We start from the raw sequence: 17,304 nt of genomic DNA, 5'->3' as shown, positions 1-17,304 counted from the left end.
CTGCATGCACATTTTTTCCTGAAAATTAGCCCTCCAAAATTAAGGTGCATCTTATAAATAGGGAAAGTTGATTTATGCACCAGAATTGAAGCATGGAGACAGTGTTATGGCTGCCTTCTGCTTCACCAGCCAGCACTCAGCAGGGTGGAGTCCAGTTGCAACCCTCTCTTAGCTGCTGCCAATTTAGCAGTAGTTTCTGGCAGATCAGCCAGGGTGAACAAGCTGCTCCATTGCAGTCTGTGTTCAGCCATGACTGTGAAAATCTTTTCTTTCTTTATTCTGCCTGCCCCAAGCAAGATGCATGTCTTATTTTGGGATGTGTCATATGTGATAAAAATATAGTAATATCAAGCCAGAAAGACAAGAATGTCCAGAGTTTGCTACAGTCTAATGCTCATTTCTCCTCACTATTTTCTTTCCCTATGATTTCAAGCCTGCCTTGTATCTGGGAGCATTTTGCATTATGGTATGTTTAAGATTGGAAGGAAATAAGGCTGACAACTCATAAATGCCAGCTGGAGCAGGGCTAATGCCCATATACACAAAGCAGTGGCCTTTTTGTAGAGGAGTGGAACAGACCTGTGCCACTTCCTTCAGCTAAGTTAAACCCACTCACCTTGTGTATTTGGACAAGTATAGTTCCCCTTATTCCTTTCTCCTTATTCCCCTTGTTCTGGTTTGTTCACCGTCTCTGGCACACTATAATAAAAACCTTGCACATACTGCATGTTGAAATCAACAGCTGAAATGTGGATGATGAGGTTTCCTCACTTAAAGTAGTGAAATGCATTTGGTCTTAGAAAAGAAAGTGTAAATCCATATTATTAAGTCTACTTTACAATAGATAACTGAGTAGCATGTATTTTTTCAGTCTGAAGTATTAAACAGCTTTTATGTTCATGTACTAAAATAAATTATGGTGGTCATTTTAAAAGGTAATGTTTTACACTTCATCCTAGTCAACTTACCTAGAGAATTTAATATCAAACTTCTGAACAGGGTGGATAAAAATCAATAATTTAAAAAAATTAATAAATCAGAATTTTTATTTAAATCAGATTTTTTTGTTTAATTGGGGTTTTTTATTTTTAAGATGCTTCTTATAATAAAATAAACTATATAAAGACAGTTTAAATTCAAGATATGTTAAAGGTCAAAGATATCATGAAATAGGGATTATAACTTATAATTATATATTACAGTAAAAGCTATGCTATCTGGCATTTTACTAACTGGCATGCTCTATTAATCACCATGGCACTTTCCATTTTGCGGAGTCCCACGGCCCAAGGCAAAGCAGCCTGTGCGGGGCCCACTTCCCTGTCCCCTGGCACACATTGATATGGGAATAGTAAACTTTTAATTAAAATTCCCTCCTTGGTACTCATCACTTCTGTTCAGGCCCCCCTCCGTGTCCACCAGCACACTGACGCAGTGGAAGGGGCGGTGGCCCAAACAGACGCCTCTCAGATATCTGGCAATTTTGATTAACTGGCACTCCATGTTCCTCCTGGGTGCCAGATAACACATGTTTTGCTGTATTTGAGACAATGTATTCATTGCATCAGCAGATGCATGACGAATAGGTCCAAGGAGGTGATACTTCCCCTCTATCGGGCGCTGGTCAGACAGCAGTTGGAGTACTGCGTGCAATTCTGGGCGCTGCAATTCAAGAGGGATGCAGATAACCTGGAGAGGGTCCAGAGAAGGGCCACTCGTATGGTTAAGGGCCTGCAGACCAAGCCCTACGAGGAGAGACTAGAGAAACTGGACCTTTTCAGCCTCCGCAAGAGAAGGTTGAGAGGCGACCTTGTGGCTGCCTATAAGTTCATCACGGGGGCACAGAAGGGAATTGGTGAGTATTTATTCACCAAGGCGCCCCCAGGGGTTACAAGAAATAATGGCCACAAGCTAGCAGAGAGCAGATTTAGACTGGACATTAGGAAGAACTTCTTCACAGTTAGAGTGGCCAAGGTCTGGAACGGGCTCCCAAGGGAGGTGGTGCTCTCCCCTACCCTGGGGGTCTTCAAGAGGAGGTTAGATGAGCATCTAGCTGGGGTCATCTGGACCCAGCACTCTTTCCTGCTTATGCAGGGGGTCGGACTCGATGATCTATTGAGGTCCCTTCCGACCCTAACATCTATGAATCTATGTAATCTTTTTAGAAAAGTTTTATAAATAGGTCACAACAGGCCACCAACTATAGTAGAGACTCCTCTGTAGATTGGTAAAGGTGAAAGAAAACCACTGTATCCAGTGAGGCTCAGTGCTCAGTGTAGAAGGTCCCGTTAAGCTTCTCTGTGATGCTTAGCTTCAGTTCTCAAACTGGATTTGTGTCTCCAGAAATAACATCCTTGTTAACAACAGCATATGGAGATATGAGAGATAACAGACGTGATTACCTACCCATCAACCCTGTTGTGTCTCTCTAACTTTGTGTACACAGAGTCAAGCCCTTACATCTTTCTAAAAGTGCAAAGTTTCAAGAAGTTAAATGAATAGAGGATTGTTGGGGATGGAGTAGATCTGGGCAAGGAGGAGTCTGGTGATAAATACAAGGAGGAGGTGCAGTAGAAACAAAAGATAAACATTTTGAGCAGAATATTCCAGAACTCTTGAGGGATAAGTTTCTGACTATATCCTCGCCATAGATTTGAGATGTAGTGAGGGAATGGTATGGTAGAAGGGAAAACCTATCATGGGAGCAGGCTTGCTGAGGACATGAGAGAGGAGATTAAAGATGAGAAGAAATCCAGAAGTGAAAAAAGCCCCAAGCTAATAACATGGCTGCAGTGCTTATCTGATGTCCTCATAATACAGTATGGCAAAAACATCCCCCAAATAGTCATGATTAATCTAGTGAATTGGAGATGAACTATCTCCCAATCACTTTGCAAGTCTCTGTTTCAGTTAGCTTTGGTAAATAAAATAACCAAATCATAATTTAGTTTTCTGACGTGCCTGCAAAACTAATGTGAAAAAATATCAAAATAAATCACTGCTTTAAAATGTATAGTGTGTACCTTCTAAAAATGAAACCTACATCTATCTCTGAGTTGTGAATAATATGTATTAAGGTTATATCAAACAACAAGAATGCACTTTTTATAAACCAAAAAACCCCCAAAAAAAAAATTAAATTGAGGCTTCCTGACCACTGATTTTAAATCGTGGTTTAAATCATGATTTAAACTGATTTGATTTAAATCAAACCCACCCTGCCTCTGAAGTACAATTATTTTTGTATGTCCTTAATGGCACATGCTGTATATTGGATACCTTCTCTAATTATTTTCTGCCTCTGCTTTCTCTTACCAGTTGTCACTTCATCAGCTATTGTACCTGCCAGGTACATATCATCTGTAAGGATCTCCTTGTTTATTCATAGTTTCATAGTAGCTAGGGTCAGGAGGGACCTGAACAGATCATCTAGCCTGACCCCCTGCCACAGGCAGGAATGAATGCTAGGTTCACAAGACCCCAGACAGGTGATCATCCAACCTCCTCTTGAATTTGCCCAAGGTAGGGGCAAGGACCACTTCCTTGGGAAGTTGGTTCCAGTTTTTGGCCACCCTAACTGTAAAATATTGCCTCCTGATCTTTAACCTAAACCTATTCTCCATCAGCTTATTACCATTGTTCCTTGTCACCCTAGGTGGTGCTGGGGAGAAAACGGCTCTGCCTATTTACTGTTGATCCCCCCTGATGAGTTTGTAGGCAGCCACCAGGTCCCCCCTCAGCCTCCTCTTGCTGAGGCTGAACAAGTTCAGGTCCTTCCGTTTCTCCTTGTAGGGCCTGTCCTGCTGCCTTCTCACCAAAAGGGTGGCCGTCCTCTGAGCCCTCTCCAGGCTGGCCACATCCCTTTTGAAGTGCGGCACCCAGTACTGGACGCAGTACTCCAACTGCGGCCTGACCAAAGTCGCATAGAGGGGACCGGCTTGAGATGCACCTTTGAATACATGACAAGGTATGGCTGGCCTTGTTGGCTGCGGTCTGGCATTAGCAGCTCATGTTCATCTTGGAGTCAGTAATGACTCCAAGATCCCTTTCCGCCTCTGTGCTTTCAAGAGGGGAACTCCCCAACCTGTATGTATGCTGTGGATTCCTTCTGCCAAGGTGCAGCACCCTGCTTTTGTCTACGGTGAACCCCATCCTATTCTCATCTGCCCACTTTTGTAGTCTGTCTAAATCTAGTTGCAGCCTCTCTCTCCCTTCAAGTGTGTCCATCTTGCCCCACATCTTAGTGTCATCAGCAAATTTGGACAGCATGCTTTCTACCCCCTCATCCAAGTCACTGATGAAGATGTTAAACAATGCGGTGCCTTAATGAAAAATTAATAAAGGACCTCTGAGACTATGACAATGCATAAATATACTTAATACCCATTAAACTATTTTTTTTATCTCCATTTTCCATCCAATTGTCTCCTCCAAGTACAGCCACCACACATACTACTTTATCTTTGGCATGAATGGAAAATGCAAAGAAGTGATTTTACAATGTGTGATTAAGTCAAGAATTAGGCAAAGCATGTATGCTAGTTTTGTCTATTTTAAGAAGGAAAGTTCCTTGTAGTTCTTTAGAGGAAAAAGCTGTTTCCACTCTTCCTGCCCAAAACTTTTAGTTCAACATATTTCAGTGCAATTGGTATGACCTAAAATACTGCTTCAGACATTTAGCAAGCACTAACACATTATCCTCCTTTTCTTTAAAAATGATTGTTGTGATGACTAGACAAGCATTACAGGTTTTAATGAATAATCACTTAAAAGTTGTTCTAGTTTCATGATAAATAGATGCATATAGTTGGGAAACTAGAAACTTCACATGATACATGGAAGCTTTCCATTGGAAACTGTCTACCTTATAATCCCTGAAGCCAGAGCAAATGGTCTGTGTGTAAACTTCCACGAACAAATTACACAGCTGTACATCAGCAGCACCAAAACATGATAGCACTTTCCAAAACAGTTATTAAAAATCAGTGAGGTGGGGAGAAATCTTTTGTATTTATCTTTTCAGTGTTTTGAAGGCGTTTTGTCTAATACAGAACAAAAAACAGCTTACTAATAGTAGTAAAACAAAATAATACCTTCTAGTTGTAGTCCTTCTGCCAAGGTTTTAAGAGGAATTTTATTTTTCAATGTCTGCGATTACTTCAAACTACATTCTGTGTTCTAACTATAAGATTTCATAGGCATAGACATTAGTGACCTTGCGAGCATAGCTCGTTTTGTTTAGTAACCCCAGGAGTCTGGGTTTTCAGTTTCCCATGGAAAAACATGGATTTTCCCTTTTGAGGCAAGAAACCGTGGGCTTCCCTTTTTGCAGGTAGCACTCTGTAGGCTAGCAGAGCTCCAGCCTGCAGGAGCTGCTTGCAAAAGGACAGGAAACCCTAATCCCTATCCGGAGGGGGAGAGGGGGGAGCAGGGCCTGAGAATCTGAGTCAGCTAGAGCTGGCTCAGATTCCCTATTGCTCCTGTGGCCTTTGTGGTAAATATGGCCTTTGGGGCCTGTGGGGAAGGCAACTGGAGACCCTGTCCAGCAGGGCTTGGGGTGGGGTGGGGTGGGGCAAGGAGTCGAGAATGAAGGGCACTGGCAGGGTTTGGGGAGGCCCTGCTGGTTGGGTGAGGGTCACACTGCCTGTGGCGGAGGGGAGGGTGTGGCCTGGGGAGAGAGCTGGCAGAGCAGGGGGTTGTGGGTGACACTGCCAGGGCTGGCGGGAGCTTGCAGGGAGAGCCAGCAGGACTGGGGGGGTAGGGCAGGGTTGTGTGGTGGGGTCAGGAGGAATGTAGAGGTGTCTGTGGGTGTTCTCAGGATGTTGCATGGGAGCCCAGGCAGTAGCCCCACCATGCCTCACCCAGGGTAGGGATGGGCAGGCAGATTCTCTTATCTGCATGGAGGAGTAGGCAGTGGTGGTGGCTGCAGTGCTGCAGCTCCAGGGATGCCAAAGCATGCAGGGTGCTGTTGCTGTACCACCTGGTGATGGCCCTGTCCTGCACCACAGGCTGGGGCTGGGGCAGGTGCAGGCTGCCTCATCCCACCATGGCTCAGGCTGGGGCTGGGGGCATTGCCCAGCCTGAGAGGCAGTGGCTCCCAGCAGCAGCACCTCGGTGCAGGAACCAGATTTGTAGTTGCTCAGTATTTTCAGGCTTTATCGCAAGCTTTGGGGGCACTTGAAAAAATTGTTCCGTGACTACCTAGCTCTGTAGCATAAGTAGGTCTGTGTGAGAGTGGCACCTGCCCTGAGTGCAAAGTTTGAAGGAGTACCAGAATCACCGCCCATCCTCATGGAGTCCATACCCTGGAAGCAAGAACAGCCGTGTGCACACTAGGCCGTACATCCTCGGGCGGGGCTGGGGCTGGGTGCGCTGCCCAGCTGAGTTGGCAGTGGCAGGTCCCAGCGGTGGTGGCTCAAGGCTCCCAGCAGTGATGACAACACCAACACTGAGTCTGTTGGTCCAACCAGGCTGCAACCCCGCAGCAGTTGAGGAGGGCATGTCCCCGCCATTCCCTCTCAACATATCACCAGGGGGCATACCCAGACTGCCTCTGTGCCATCAGGCCCCCCCGCCAGCGGTGCAGGGCTGGTTTGGACTCACCAAAGCTTGGCCCCTGATAGCCTGGACCAACCCCATACCATTTGGGGGGGGGGGGGGGGGAGGGAGGCATGATGGCACAAGAGCGGTTTGGGCATGCCAGAGTTTGGTGCATGAGCCTGATCACGTGGGGCTAAGCTCTGGTGAGTCTGGACCACACCTGCATCATTGGGGCAGGGGGTAAGCTCCAAAAAGCTCCACACACCCACCCCCTGCCCCACATAGTAGGAGACTGGGACCTGGGGGCAGCTGGGGGCCCCCTCTGATAGGGCTGAGGGAGAAGGGGGCTCTGGGTCGGGAATGAGGGGCACCTCCGGTTTGCTACCTCCTCCTCCTCTGTCCCTGCTCCTGGCTGAGCTAAGGCAGGGACCTGTCCTGGGGTGCCTCTCTGCCACCTCAGTGCCATGGGCAGTTGCCCTCGGTCTGTCCCTAAGGCTGGCTCTGCCTGCAGGGCTGGTGGTGGCAGGACAGGGGAGTGAGAGTCACACTGGTAGAGCTGTGTAGCTTGAGAATGAGGGGGTACCAGCATAACAGGGCTGCTCATTGCCAAAAGGCGGCAGGGGATAGTCTCACAGCTGGACCTGTGTCCTGATGAGCAAATGTGGCAGAGAGAGCTCTAATTTGTCCATGATAAAAAAAAAAACAACAAAATTAATGCCAAAGTATATAGGTATTTAGAAAAATGTGGATTTTAGTGTTTTTAATCAGAGAATTTGGGGTTTTTTTATCAGAGAATTTACAATTTTTAAAAAAGAGAACCTTTTAAATTGCCCTGATTGACCCTTTAAAATTCTGTAAAATATATTTTCATTTATTACCTGAATTTTAAAATGAGAAAAGTAAAGATGGTGATTTTAGAAAATATATGAATACATATAAATATAATGGTAGGGAAGGAGCGGAAGGGGAATGAGCAAAAACTGCATTTCAGATTTACTGGGCCGCTGCTTATTGAATAGTGGTATGATTTCCAGTCCAAGGCCCTTTTTTTGCAGGGAGACCTATGCAATGCATGCATCTTTGCGTGAATTCAAAGGCATGATCAGGACCTTCCTTTTAAAAAGGAAAACCAACTAAATATGAAAACATTTATAAATATTCCCTTAGGCACTTTGATTTAGTTTCCTACAATCTGAATTTGAGGGTGAGAAAGCAGTGCCCCCTCCCCCCCCCCCAAATAATTGCTTTCAAGATTTATACGATGTGATCAGTAAGTTGAGATCCCACAACTAAAGCTCTGTAGAAAGAATACATTAAAAGAATTACAGTTATTAACAAGTAACCTGGTTTTATTTGCAGTTATAATCACTTTCTGAAAAAACATTCATATTCTTTTATCTAATGGTACCTATCTTATAACTGAACAAAGTGGTGCATCTAAAAATCAAAATGCATGATATGCTTGCTACTGCAATTCGTGTTGCCTCTTCTGTGTACTAGGACAAGACATTTGTTAAATTGAAAACTCCCAAATGGGGTTAGCTCTAACACTGCGGAGTATGGTACAATTTTAATGTAATATACTTGGAAGTGGCTTTTTTTGTTGTTGTAGAAAACCACCAGTTGTAAGAAGTCACCGTATGTAATTGCATGTTTGACTCAAATGGCATTATGTGCACATAATGCCATTGTCACTGTTGTTTCCCAAATTTGGGCATTGTAAATCTACCCTAAAAAGCCAGAAGTGTTATAGTCCTTTAATTTATGCTAAAAACTCATATGTCACTTACCTAGCTTTTTTTGGGTGATTTAAGCACTGTAGGAATGTCACTATTCTTACTGCATGCTGGAACTTCATTCTCATGATTACTCTTAAAAATTAAAGATAACATTACAGGTATATAATGATAAAGATACATGGCAATTGTTCATGAAAGCTGTTTCCAACTAACAGTGTATTAGTTTGTTATAGAACCAAATTATACGGTACAGTCTTAATTTTAAAAACAACCCCTATCAGTACACCAATTTACTTCTTTCTCCTAAAATTCAAAGTCCCATCCTCCCCACTGGATTTTAAGGTTACAAACATCAGTCTAAAAATACTAATGCCATAATACTTCATCTTCAAAGCTTTTTTAAATAAATGTTAATCCGGGCTTCCCTGTGAAGTATGTGGCTCTCCTCACTTACAGAAGGGGAGTTGAAAGAGTGTAGAAAACTGACTTGCCCAGTATGGGTATAAAGTTAGTGGTAGGACTGGGATTAGGATTTGGGAATTATGACTTGGGTCTTCTGTCTATTGTGTACTTGATCGTTCTGACAGTGTGACATGTCAAACTTGCTGATCACATGATGCTGTTCACATGATTGATCCTGTATGCATAATTATTGTGGATCAGTGTTAATTTTGTACTTTATCTTATTTCCTAATATTTGGAAGAAAATTGCTTATGGAAGAGACTTAAGTGATCAATAGAAGTTTACTTCAAAAATATCTGAACATGGTGATCACTGAACATAATCACTACTAATTTATTCTCTTTGCCAAGTATTTTGTGCAGCGGATGCTGATTCAATCTAGAAAGTTATTACTATTTTAGAAGATTTCAATGGCATAAAAGTGATTTGAAAGGGAATAGAAAATAAAATCAAATGTGTCATATGCCTTTTAATTACATTGTGCATTTGTTGGTCTAACAGTTTTGTGTTTTTCTTGAACTGACAGAATTCCTTGACAAGAAGTGCACCACTTGCTAATGATTCTCAGGCACGTAGTGGTGCCCGCTTTCACACCTCATATGACAAAAGATATGTCATCAAAACAATAACAAGTGAAGATGTAGCAGAAATGCACAACATACTCAAGAAATACCATCAGGTAATATGTTATTTTCAGATATAGGGAATAATTAAATGTAATTTTGGGGAATTGAAATGAAATTGTGTGCGATAGAGGAAGTGAAAGTGTTCATAAATTTGTGTTCTTTTGGCTGCAGAGATTCTGGACTGTGAGTATAAAGTTAGTTCTCTCTAAAATTAAGATTTGTAATGAATAATTTTGAGAACTGGGCCAATTCAGATTTAGTTCCTTTTCCTTTTGTGAATAAGACTTTTGTTTTGGTTACTAAATGTTGCTTGTGTACCTGAGTACTGATTTTCAAGTGATGAATGTTGTAACTGCAAGTAAAATTGAGGGGGGGACGGGACTGTATTAGTACATGTGTTTGCAGACAATACATGATAATGAAACCTCTGTTCACACCAGAGAGAATTTCAGTTAACCATGCTGTTCACACATGGGAAATCTGAAAAGGAAGCAATGAGGGGTTCTTGGATGTGTGCTGATAAAAAATCATTATACTATGCCAGCAAGCATTTTTCTGTACACAGCATGCTTATCAGAAAAAAATATTCTAGAAATACTTAGATTGGTTTGATGGCTCTACACCTCTTGGAACAAGCTGTCCACTGCACATAATTTTGGACAGACTGTAACTACATCTAAATATGTCTAAAGCAGTATCTTTTCTTTTTATCCTTTCTTCCAGTGTTTTCTTCCCCCACTAACTCATACTAGCTTGCAGTGTCAGGGAGAGAGCATAGCAGTTTCACCCAGCTTGCAGCATTGCCAACTCTTGTGACTTTTTCATCAGTCTTCTAGTGTTTGGTTTTTCTTAAAACCTTAGTTCTACAAGTGATCATATTGCATGCAAATCTCATCTACCATTTAAAAAAAAAAAAAGCAAGTATTAAGCCTTTCATGATTATAGCAGATTTAAATTAAATTAAATGTGTGCCTTAGTCAAAACTGAAACATTTCATGTAAATGGCTTGATTTCAGGGACAGTATTACAGAACCACCCCTGTCAGGTCACCTGCCTGTCAGGTTTATTAACAGGAAGGCAAGTGTCTGGAAGCCCCATCTTCCAGATTGGAGCTCCTCAGCAGTCCTGTCTCCCAGGGCTACCAGGGTTTGTAACTCCAAGACAGCCAACCAAGCAGAAAGCCTTGGAGCTGGACTACAGCACTTCTAGGGTCCATAGCACAAGGAGAGCCAGTCAAGGAGATTGCCTAGAGATTGGGTCTTATTCCTCTTAGAACATTTTGAAATGTTGGGGTTTCATGCATTGGGATTCCTGCTGGTTGCATGCAGAGGCCAGGAAGAATTTTTCCCCTTCTTGTGAAAACCATTATTTATTCCTGGGGGATGTTTTTTATTTTATTTTGAAGCATAAGACACTGGCCATCACTGGGGGTAGGATTTTTACTGGAACAGTGGTCAAGAAACTCTCAGGTGCCTGGCTCATGGATCTTGCCTCCTTGCTCAAGCTGATCATCAGATTTCAAGGCAGGAAGGTTTCCCCCCTCTAGTCGGACTGATAATGACAGCTGAGGTTATTTTGATTTCTTTTACAAAACTGGGCATTATCTCTTCCTAGGCCCAACTGAACATACTTTTCTGAACAGATTTCCCTGCTCTTGCAGTAGTCAGAGAATTGGTGGCTTCTGTGTCATACTCTCCTTGTGAAACACCAGGTTTTTTGTAGCAAAGATGCATAAGAGGGACTGGAGCTGATGCTCTTGTGGACCTTTTGTAGATAAGTGGTTCCCTGCAAACACTGGGGACTGGATTTGAAGGGCTTGGAGGTCCCTTGCTGTCCTGTGTTACTTTTAAATACATTGAAAATTAAAAATTGATGAGCAGATCTGCAGCTTGGGTAGATGTCAGGAAGCTGGAGGAGGGCAGGGAGGCTGGCTTTGCCAAAATAGCTCAGTGACAGTGTTGCTGAAATATGGGGGAAATGCTGACAGTAGCTGCATTACTCACAGCAGCATTCACATGTCAAGTCTTTCTTGGGATTACCTTCACATTTTTTATTTGTCCTCTTTGTCTTAGTGCTTCAGCTTTTAACAAAAATAGCGATGGCCTCCACATGGTGAGGGCAGGGAATATGAATAGAAAGAGTGAGCATAGGACAGTGGAAGAAATATAGAATCATTGGGACAGAACAGGGCAAAGGTTGGTGCTGAGCAAGAGAATCAAGGTGCCATGTGATCTTCCTGTTTTTTCATTCCTAATTTTTATTAAATTTTTTGGAAAGCCTTTCAGCGACGCTGCTTTATGGCTGATCCTTTAAGTTCCAGATTCTTAGCCTCATTTCTTCTTTGTAGGTATGCGGTCTGAATGCACAAAGGCACGTGTACCAGTCTGTGTACTCCTAAGTCTGACATACCTGCAGTAGCATGGCATAAATCTGTGCACATATGCAGAGGGAAGATAGAGTTAGTTATTTTATTCTGTCTGACTTCCAGTATCTGCTCTGACCATCTGACTGACACTGCCACCAGATCAGATCGAGGAAAGGTATTTTCCTGTTTCTTCAGTGTCCACAATGATGACATATTCTAAGCTTGAAGGTATTTTGTGGCACTCACTTCATTGGCATTGTTTACTTGCCCATTGGTCCTTCTGTGAAACTCAGAACGAAGGCAGTGAGCCACAGTGCTGCATGCGTGTGACATAGGGAGAGAACAAAGGAAGAGAATTTGGAGCTCTGCTCTGCCCTGTCTTCTCACTGCTGGGAATGGAGGCAAGGAACAAAACCTCTTTCAAAATAAAGGAAGATTGAGAAAGGCTCTGCTGTGCAGAAGCTGAAGAAAATAGAGAAAAGAAAAGAATGGTTCTGCTTCCTTCAGTAGTCAGTAGGGTGTGCGAGAGGGTGAGGTTTTCCTTGGGGTCAAAACAGACCATAATTGTTATGGCAGCACAAAGGCCAAGCAAACAGATGTTCATACTCCTTGTCACACTTTCCTTGTCACACCAAAGTGCCCCAAATGTGTGGCTGCAACGATATTTGTGGCTGTGACAAAGATGGTAATAGTTTCTGCCACTTCACTGCAGCAGTTACCTGTTTGCTTAATGGCATGAGAGCTGCCCACACTCTCCAGCCGCCCTGGGTGGGTACTCCTGTGGCTTGAGGGGTCCGATCTTATGTACCCTGATAATCCCCATGCAGAATCAGGCCACTCAATCCCCAGGAGCGCCTGCCCAGATTTCCTCACTTAGAAACATGTCCCACACAGTCTCTGGACTGTGTCTCTGTAAGTGGGAAACCCTAACTTTCCTCACATTCCCTGAGGTGCATCTCCATAAGAGGGGAAAGTTGGGGTTCTGCCCTTAGATATGCAATTCAAATTCTGTGGGGCAAATATCTAAGCATGGAAACCCAGTATGTCTCTTAGTGGGAAACATATCTCCCATTGCTCTACAGGAGCGGGCCCCTGTCCAGTGCAGGTGGAACAAGCAGTCCATCAAATGAATTATCTGTGGGAGATTACATCCTGCCACAGTTGATTTGCTTCATTTGGTGGTGATGATTATTTATACACTTAGCTTTCCATGCCTGGGACAGGGAAGAGAACAAGACTCCTGCTCAGTCCAAACAGCCTTATCACATATGTATGTCAAAGCTATGTGAAAGTTGAGGTCCTTTGGGACCTTTCGAAGTATGAGGAAGTGCTGCTTACTAGGGCACTTCACTTAATCTCTTTGAGGTCTTTCATTTTACGTTAAGATGTTTAAGTAGTAATTCTGTTTTGCAGCTATCTGACATTTTTTTTCAGGCCCTGCCTCTTGCTCATTCACATCATCATCCTACTGGTCTTTATTCTCTTTCAATCAAATTAATTTGATTTACATCTAATTTGCTGATGGCTCTTTCTAATATTCTGATGCTAGAGGATTCAGAATAGCTGGACACTTTACATAAGGTTTCCAGTTAAAATATGCAGACTTGACATCCCTCAAATATATACATGGGCAAATTAGTAGGACTGTACAAATATCTTGGTATTTAACATCAGAAATCTTCATTCAGGCTTAGTTTTCATGTCGTCAAAACTATTTGGTTTGTATTCAGTATTGCCTTAATATATTATCCTCTGTCTAACTGCTTGCTTTCTTCCTGTATAAATACAGTGCACGATAACAATTTATCTTTACCAATATTGAAATAAATTTAGGAAACTTCTGCAGTATAATCCCTACTCAAAGTTTGGCATTTTAGCAACTAAGTTTATTTGCATAATTTGAAGAGGGAGCTATACTTAACGCTTTCAAACTAAGCCATAGTTTTTTATAATAAAAGCACATGATTATAAATCAGTGCAGAAAACTTTCAATTTTACTCAGTTTTCTGATTGAGTAATGGTTATCATGCTATCTAAGTCTGATGGGTGGCATCCAACTATCTTAATTCTGTGATTTTTGAACTAGTTAAAATAAATCTAGCTTTCAAAACAATATCAGAATATTGGTCAGCTCCATTCAAGAGTTAGATTGAAGAGTGTATCTAAGTATTTAAATCTTCGGTTGTCTTTTAGTGCTTTGATAAAACATCAAGTTCTAAGTTAATGTAAGAGCTTACAACAGTAGTAATTAAATGCCTGCATCTAACTGCAGGCAGTTTATACCAGCTAAAAAAGAATTAGACATTGGCATAAGAATGAAAAGCATGTACTTATTTACTCTTGTATGTTTTGTAACTGGATTCAGGTGTTTAGATATAGTGTTGAAAACCTAGCTATAAAACTCTTGCTATTGTGAGTCCTATCTGATTTTAGGTTAGCCTCATACACTGAGGAACTGAGAGGCAAAGCCATTTTAATTTATGGTCTTTTTATGGAGGGAATGTTCTTAGGTGTTTCTGATCTGCTGTTAAAAACAAGAACAAAGTGGTATGAGTGCTGAAAAAAAGTTAAATCCAAATTAAAATTTGTATTGGAATTGTTATATTAGTGTTCATACACCATTCAAAATCCTACGAGCAAAGTCCAGACCAGTCTATTAGGCACCTGGTCATAGGAAGGTGACTCAAAGAAATGGGTTGGGGCAAACACTGGGGAAAATGGGGTACCTCCATAAAGTGATTCAGAGCCTGAAAATGCCTGACGATAAGCATTAAGACACCCTATGCTTGGTTTTAAAATGCCTGCCTTTTTTTCTGGAGCTAGGCACTTGAATCAGAGCTGAACAGCAGGTACCCCAGTCCACTTGGATGCCAAGCTGTCTAGTTTTATTTCAGAGGGAGGTATCTGACTGGTGGAAGTGGTACCAATTCCACCTTCTGTGTAATAGTCTTTTGGCTAAATTACTCAGTCCCCCAGGTCCCTTATTTACCAGAAATGATAGACCGTGTGTCACCTGAGAGGATTCAAACCCAAGCATGTGCCCTAACCACTGGGTTATAGAATAGCCTGAGTTGAGGCTACTAGGGCTGTGCGAAACAGCACCATTTCGCTTAGACTTCCGTTTGACATTTTGACAGAACAGTGTTTTGTTTTGACTTTCATTGCATTTTGAAAGCACTGTTCCATTTCGTTTCGTTGAAGCTGTTTTGCTGTTTCAGTGCTGTTTTGACATTTTGCCCATAGGCTATAATAGGCAAGCACAAACCAGCCTATAACTTTGTCATTTCTGGCCTGATTGAAATGAAACTTGCAGAGATGGTAGACCCTTCTGAGGCCATGAAGCCTGCTAAGTTTCAAGGAGGTAGGTGCAGAGGTTTCTGGGAAACTACACCTCAAGGTGTTGACAAGCAGGAGCTCGGGAGCAGGAGCAGCCTCCTGTCATCCAGCAGGTAGATTGGGGGCCTGCTCCCCCAAGAGGAGTCCGACACAGCCCCTGGAGCCCTCCTGGGGGTCCAGGAAAGCCCCCAATCTGCCTGCTGGATGACAGGAGGCAGCTGCTGTCCCAGTCAGCAGCAGCAGCCCCCTGTCATCCGGCAGGCAGATCGAGGGCCCGATTCCCACTACCGGGCTCAGTTCCCAGCGGCTCACAGCCCCATGGAACTCAGCCCAGTGCCGGGAAGCTGAGCTCCAGCTGAGCTCCATGGGGCTGACGCAGCTGATCAGAGCACAGCTCGGCAGTGGGAGGAGGGCAGAGCTGGCACTGCACTCCAATCAGCTCTTCCAGCCCCACAGAGTGCAGCCCAGAGGTGGGGAGAGCCGGGGTGCACTCCCCACCGGGCTGAGCCAAATGGGGCTGCGGAGCCACTCAGAGCGCAGCCCTAGCTCTCCCCTGCCTCTCGCCACCAGGCTGCTTCAAAACTTGAAATGTTTTGAGTGCCCTCATTTAGTTTCGAAGTCTCTGGATAGGAAAAGGCAGGGCAAGGTTCTTTGGGTAAATGTGATATCTTTTATTAGACCAACTAAATAGTTGGAAAACGGTTCTTCGCAAGCTTTCAGGCACAAACACCCTTCTTCAGGTAGTGGGAGTGCTGATATTATGAGTTCTCCAAGGTAGCAAGGAAGCTAAAAGTGTGACAAGAAGTCTGTGAAAATGCAAATAGGCGGAAGTTTGGAAGAGGAAGGGTTAAGAAAACACATTCTGCTAGGTAGGTGGGTCAGTACTTGAGAAACAATCAAAGTTGTTAGCCCCATGTAGCAGTCTTGATGGCTCTTGGATTAACATTTTAACGAGGTGTTAGTCAATGTTCCTTCTAAAGAGTAACTGTCTATGAGCGCACCACTTCAGTCCCGCCTCCCGCTTTCAGCACGGCGCAGTCCGCTGGTAAGTGTCCCAAAGTAAGTGTCCAGGTGGGAGGGCACAATCAATCGATAGAACTGAAAGGGAGGCACCGGGGCCAGCGTGGGACACTTATCAAAGGTAAGCTCCTCGCTCCTCATGCAGGACAGGGGGAGCAGAGCAGTTCCCTGGAGCCGGTGGAGCCTGTGCCAGCCCTCATCCCCGCCTCACCTCGCCTTGGGGAGGAGCCACTGCCTGCCCTGCGTGAGAAGTGAGGAGCTTACCTTCGGTAAGTGTTCCACACCAGCCCCGGTGCCTCCACTGCACTCCATGCCCAGTTCCTCTCCAGGCGGGTGCACAGCCTTAAAAAGTTCGTGCGTGGCAGATTTTTTCTTTTGCGCAGCTGCGCACATGTGCAGCTTAGAGGGAACACTGGTGTTAGTTACCTTTGCTATGCAGGCAGTGGTTTGACATGCAGTTGTTAAAGAACCTACTGGGCTGGCAGGGGGGAAATAAACCTCCTCCGTGCCCTCTTTGCCGTGCCAGGGCTGGCATCTGACCATGCTCCTGCTCCAGCTAAGGACCAGAGAAGCGGGGCCAGCCCTGCTCTCTAGAGCAGACAGCACAGCCCAGATCACGGCTTAAAGGCATGCTGGGGGACTGTGATTTAACTTGAACCAGGAAGAGGTTTGGAACAGAAGTCTCGTAAACTGGTTTGACCCAAATCAGTTAAGGCTAGTACTGCATTCAACTGGGTTTATCTTAAATCTGTTTCGGCCATTTTGAAACTGGTTTATGTGCATTAAACCTATGTTCTGTTACAGGTTTAAACCAATTTCTGATCACTTAAACCAGTTATGTGTAACTTCTGTCCCTACCCCACGTATTGTATACTGAGATTGTAAACTTGTAGCAAGGACCATCTTTGTTCTGAATTTTACTGGACAGTGGAGTCCTGGTCCATGATTTAGACCCCCAAATCCTATCATAATCCAGACAATAAAGACTAACAAATAAAAATCATGCTGTTTTCCAAGGCAGTTGCTTGCAACAGCTTTTACATATGCCCATTAAATTTCATATATTATGAAATATTTTCTTTTGTCTTGCTTTTTTAAAATCTGCAGTTGTGTTGAACCAATTACAATAGTGGTGAAGCAGTCCTAATTATTCAACTGATGTTTTAAATTGAACATTTTTTATTGAGATGTGGAATCATTGGATCTCATTCAGTA

General features: G+C 43.4%; 1 protein-coding gene across 3 annotated transcripts in view; it reads left to right on the top strand.

The window, feature by feature from the left end:
- PIP4K2A (phosphatidylinositol-5-phosphate 4-kinase type 2 alpha) overlaps window positions 1-17,304 on the top strand; it is a 220,035-nt gene that overhangs the window by 150,049 nt on the left and 52,682 nt on the right. For 2 of the 3 annotated variants that reach the window (XM_014609082.3, XM_019497701.2), the window contains one exon: window positions 9,269-9,421. The exons of the other annotated variant lie outside the window; for it this stretch is intronic. In XM_014609082.3, coding sequence (XP_014464568.1) covers window positions 9,269-9,421 — 153 coding nt within the window. The remainder of the gene's footprint in view (window positions 1-9,268; window positions 9,422-17,304) is intronic. 3 annotated transcript variants of the gene reach the window in all.

The sequence above is a fragment of the Alligator mississippiensis genome, chromosome 5, assembly GCF_030867095.1.
Source record: "Alligator mississippiensis isolate rAllMis1 chromosome 5, rAllMis1, whole genome shotgun sequence".
Lineage (NCBI taxonomy): Eukaryota > Metazoa > Chordata > Crocodylia > Alligatoridae > Alligator > Alligator mississippiensis.
The sequence above is the reverse complement of the archived record's forward strand: the minus strand, read 5'-3'. Positions and strand labels throughout refer to the sequence as shown.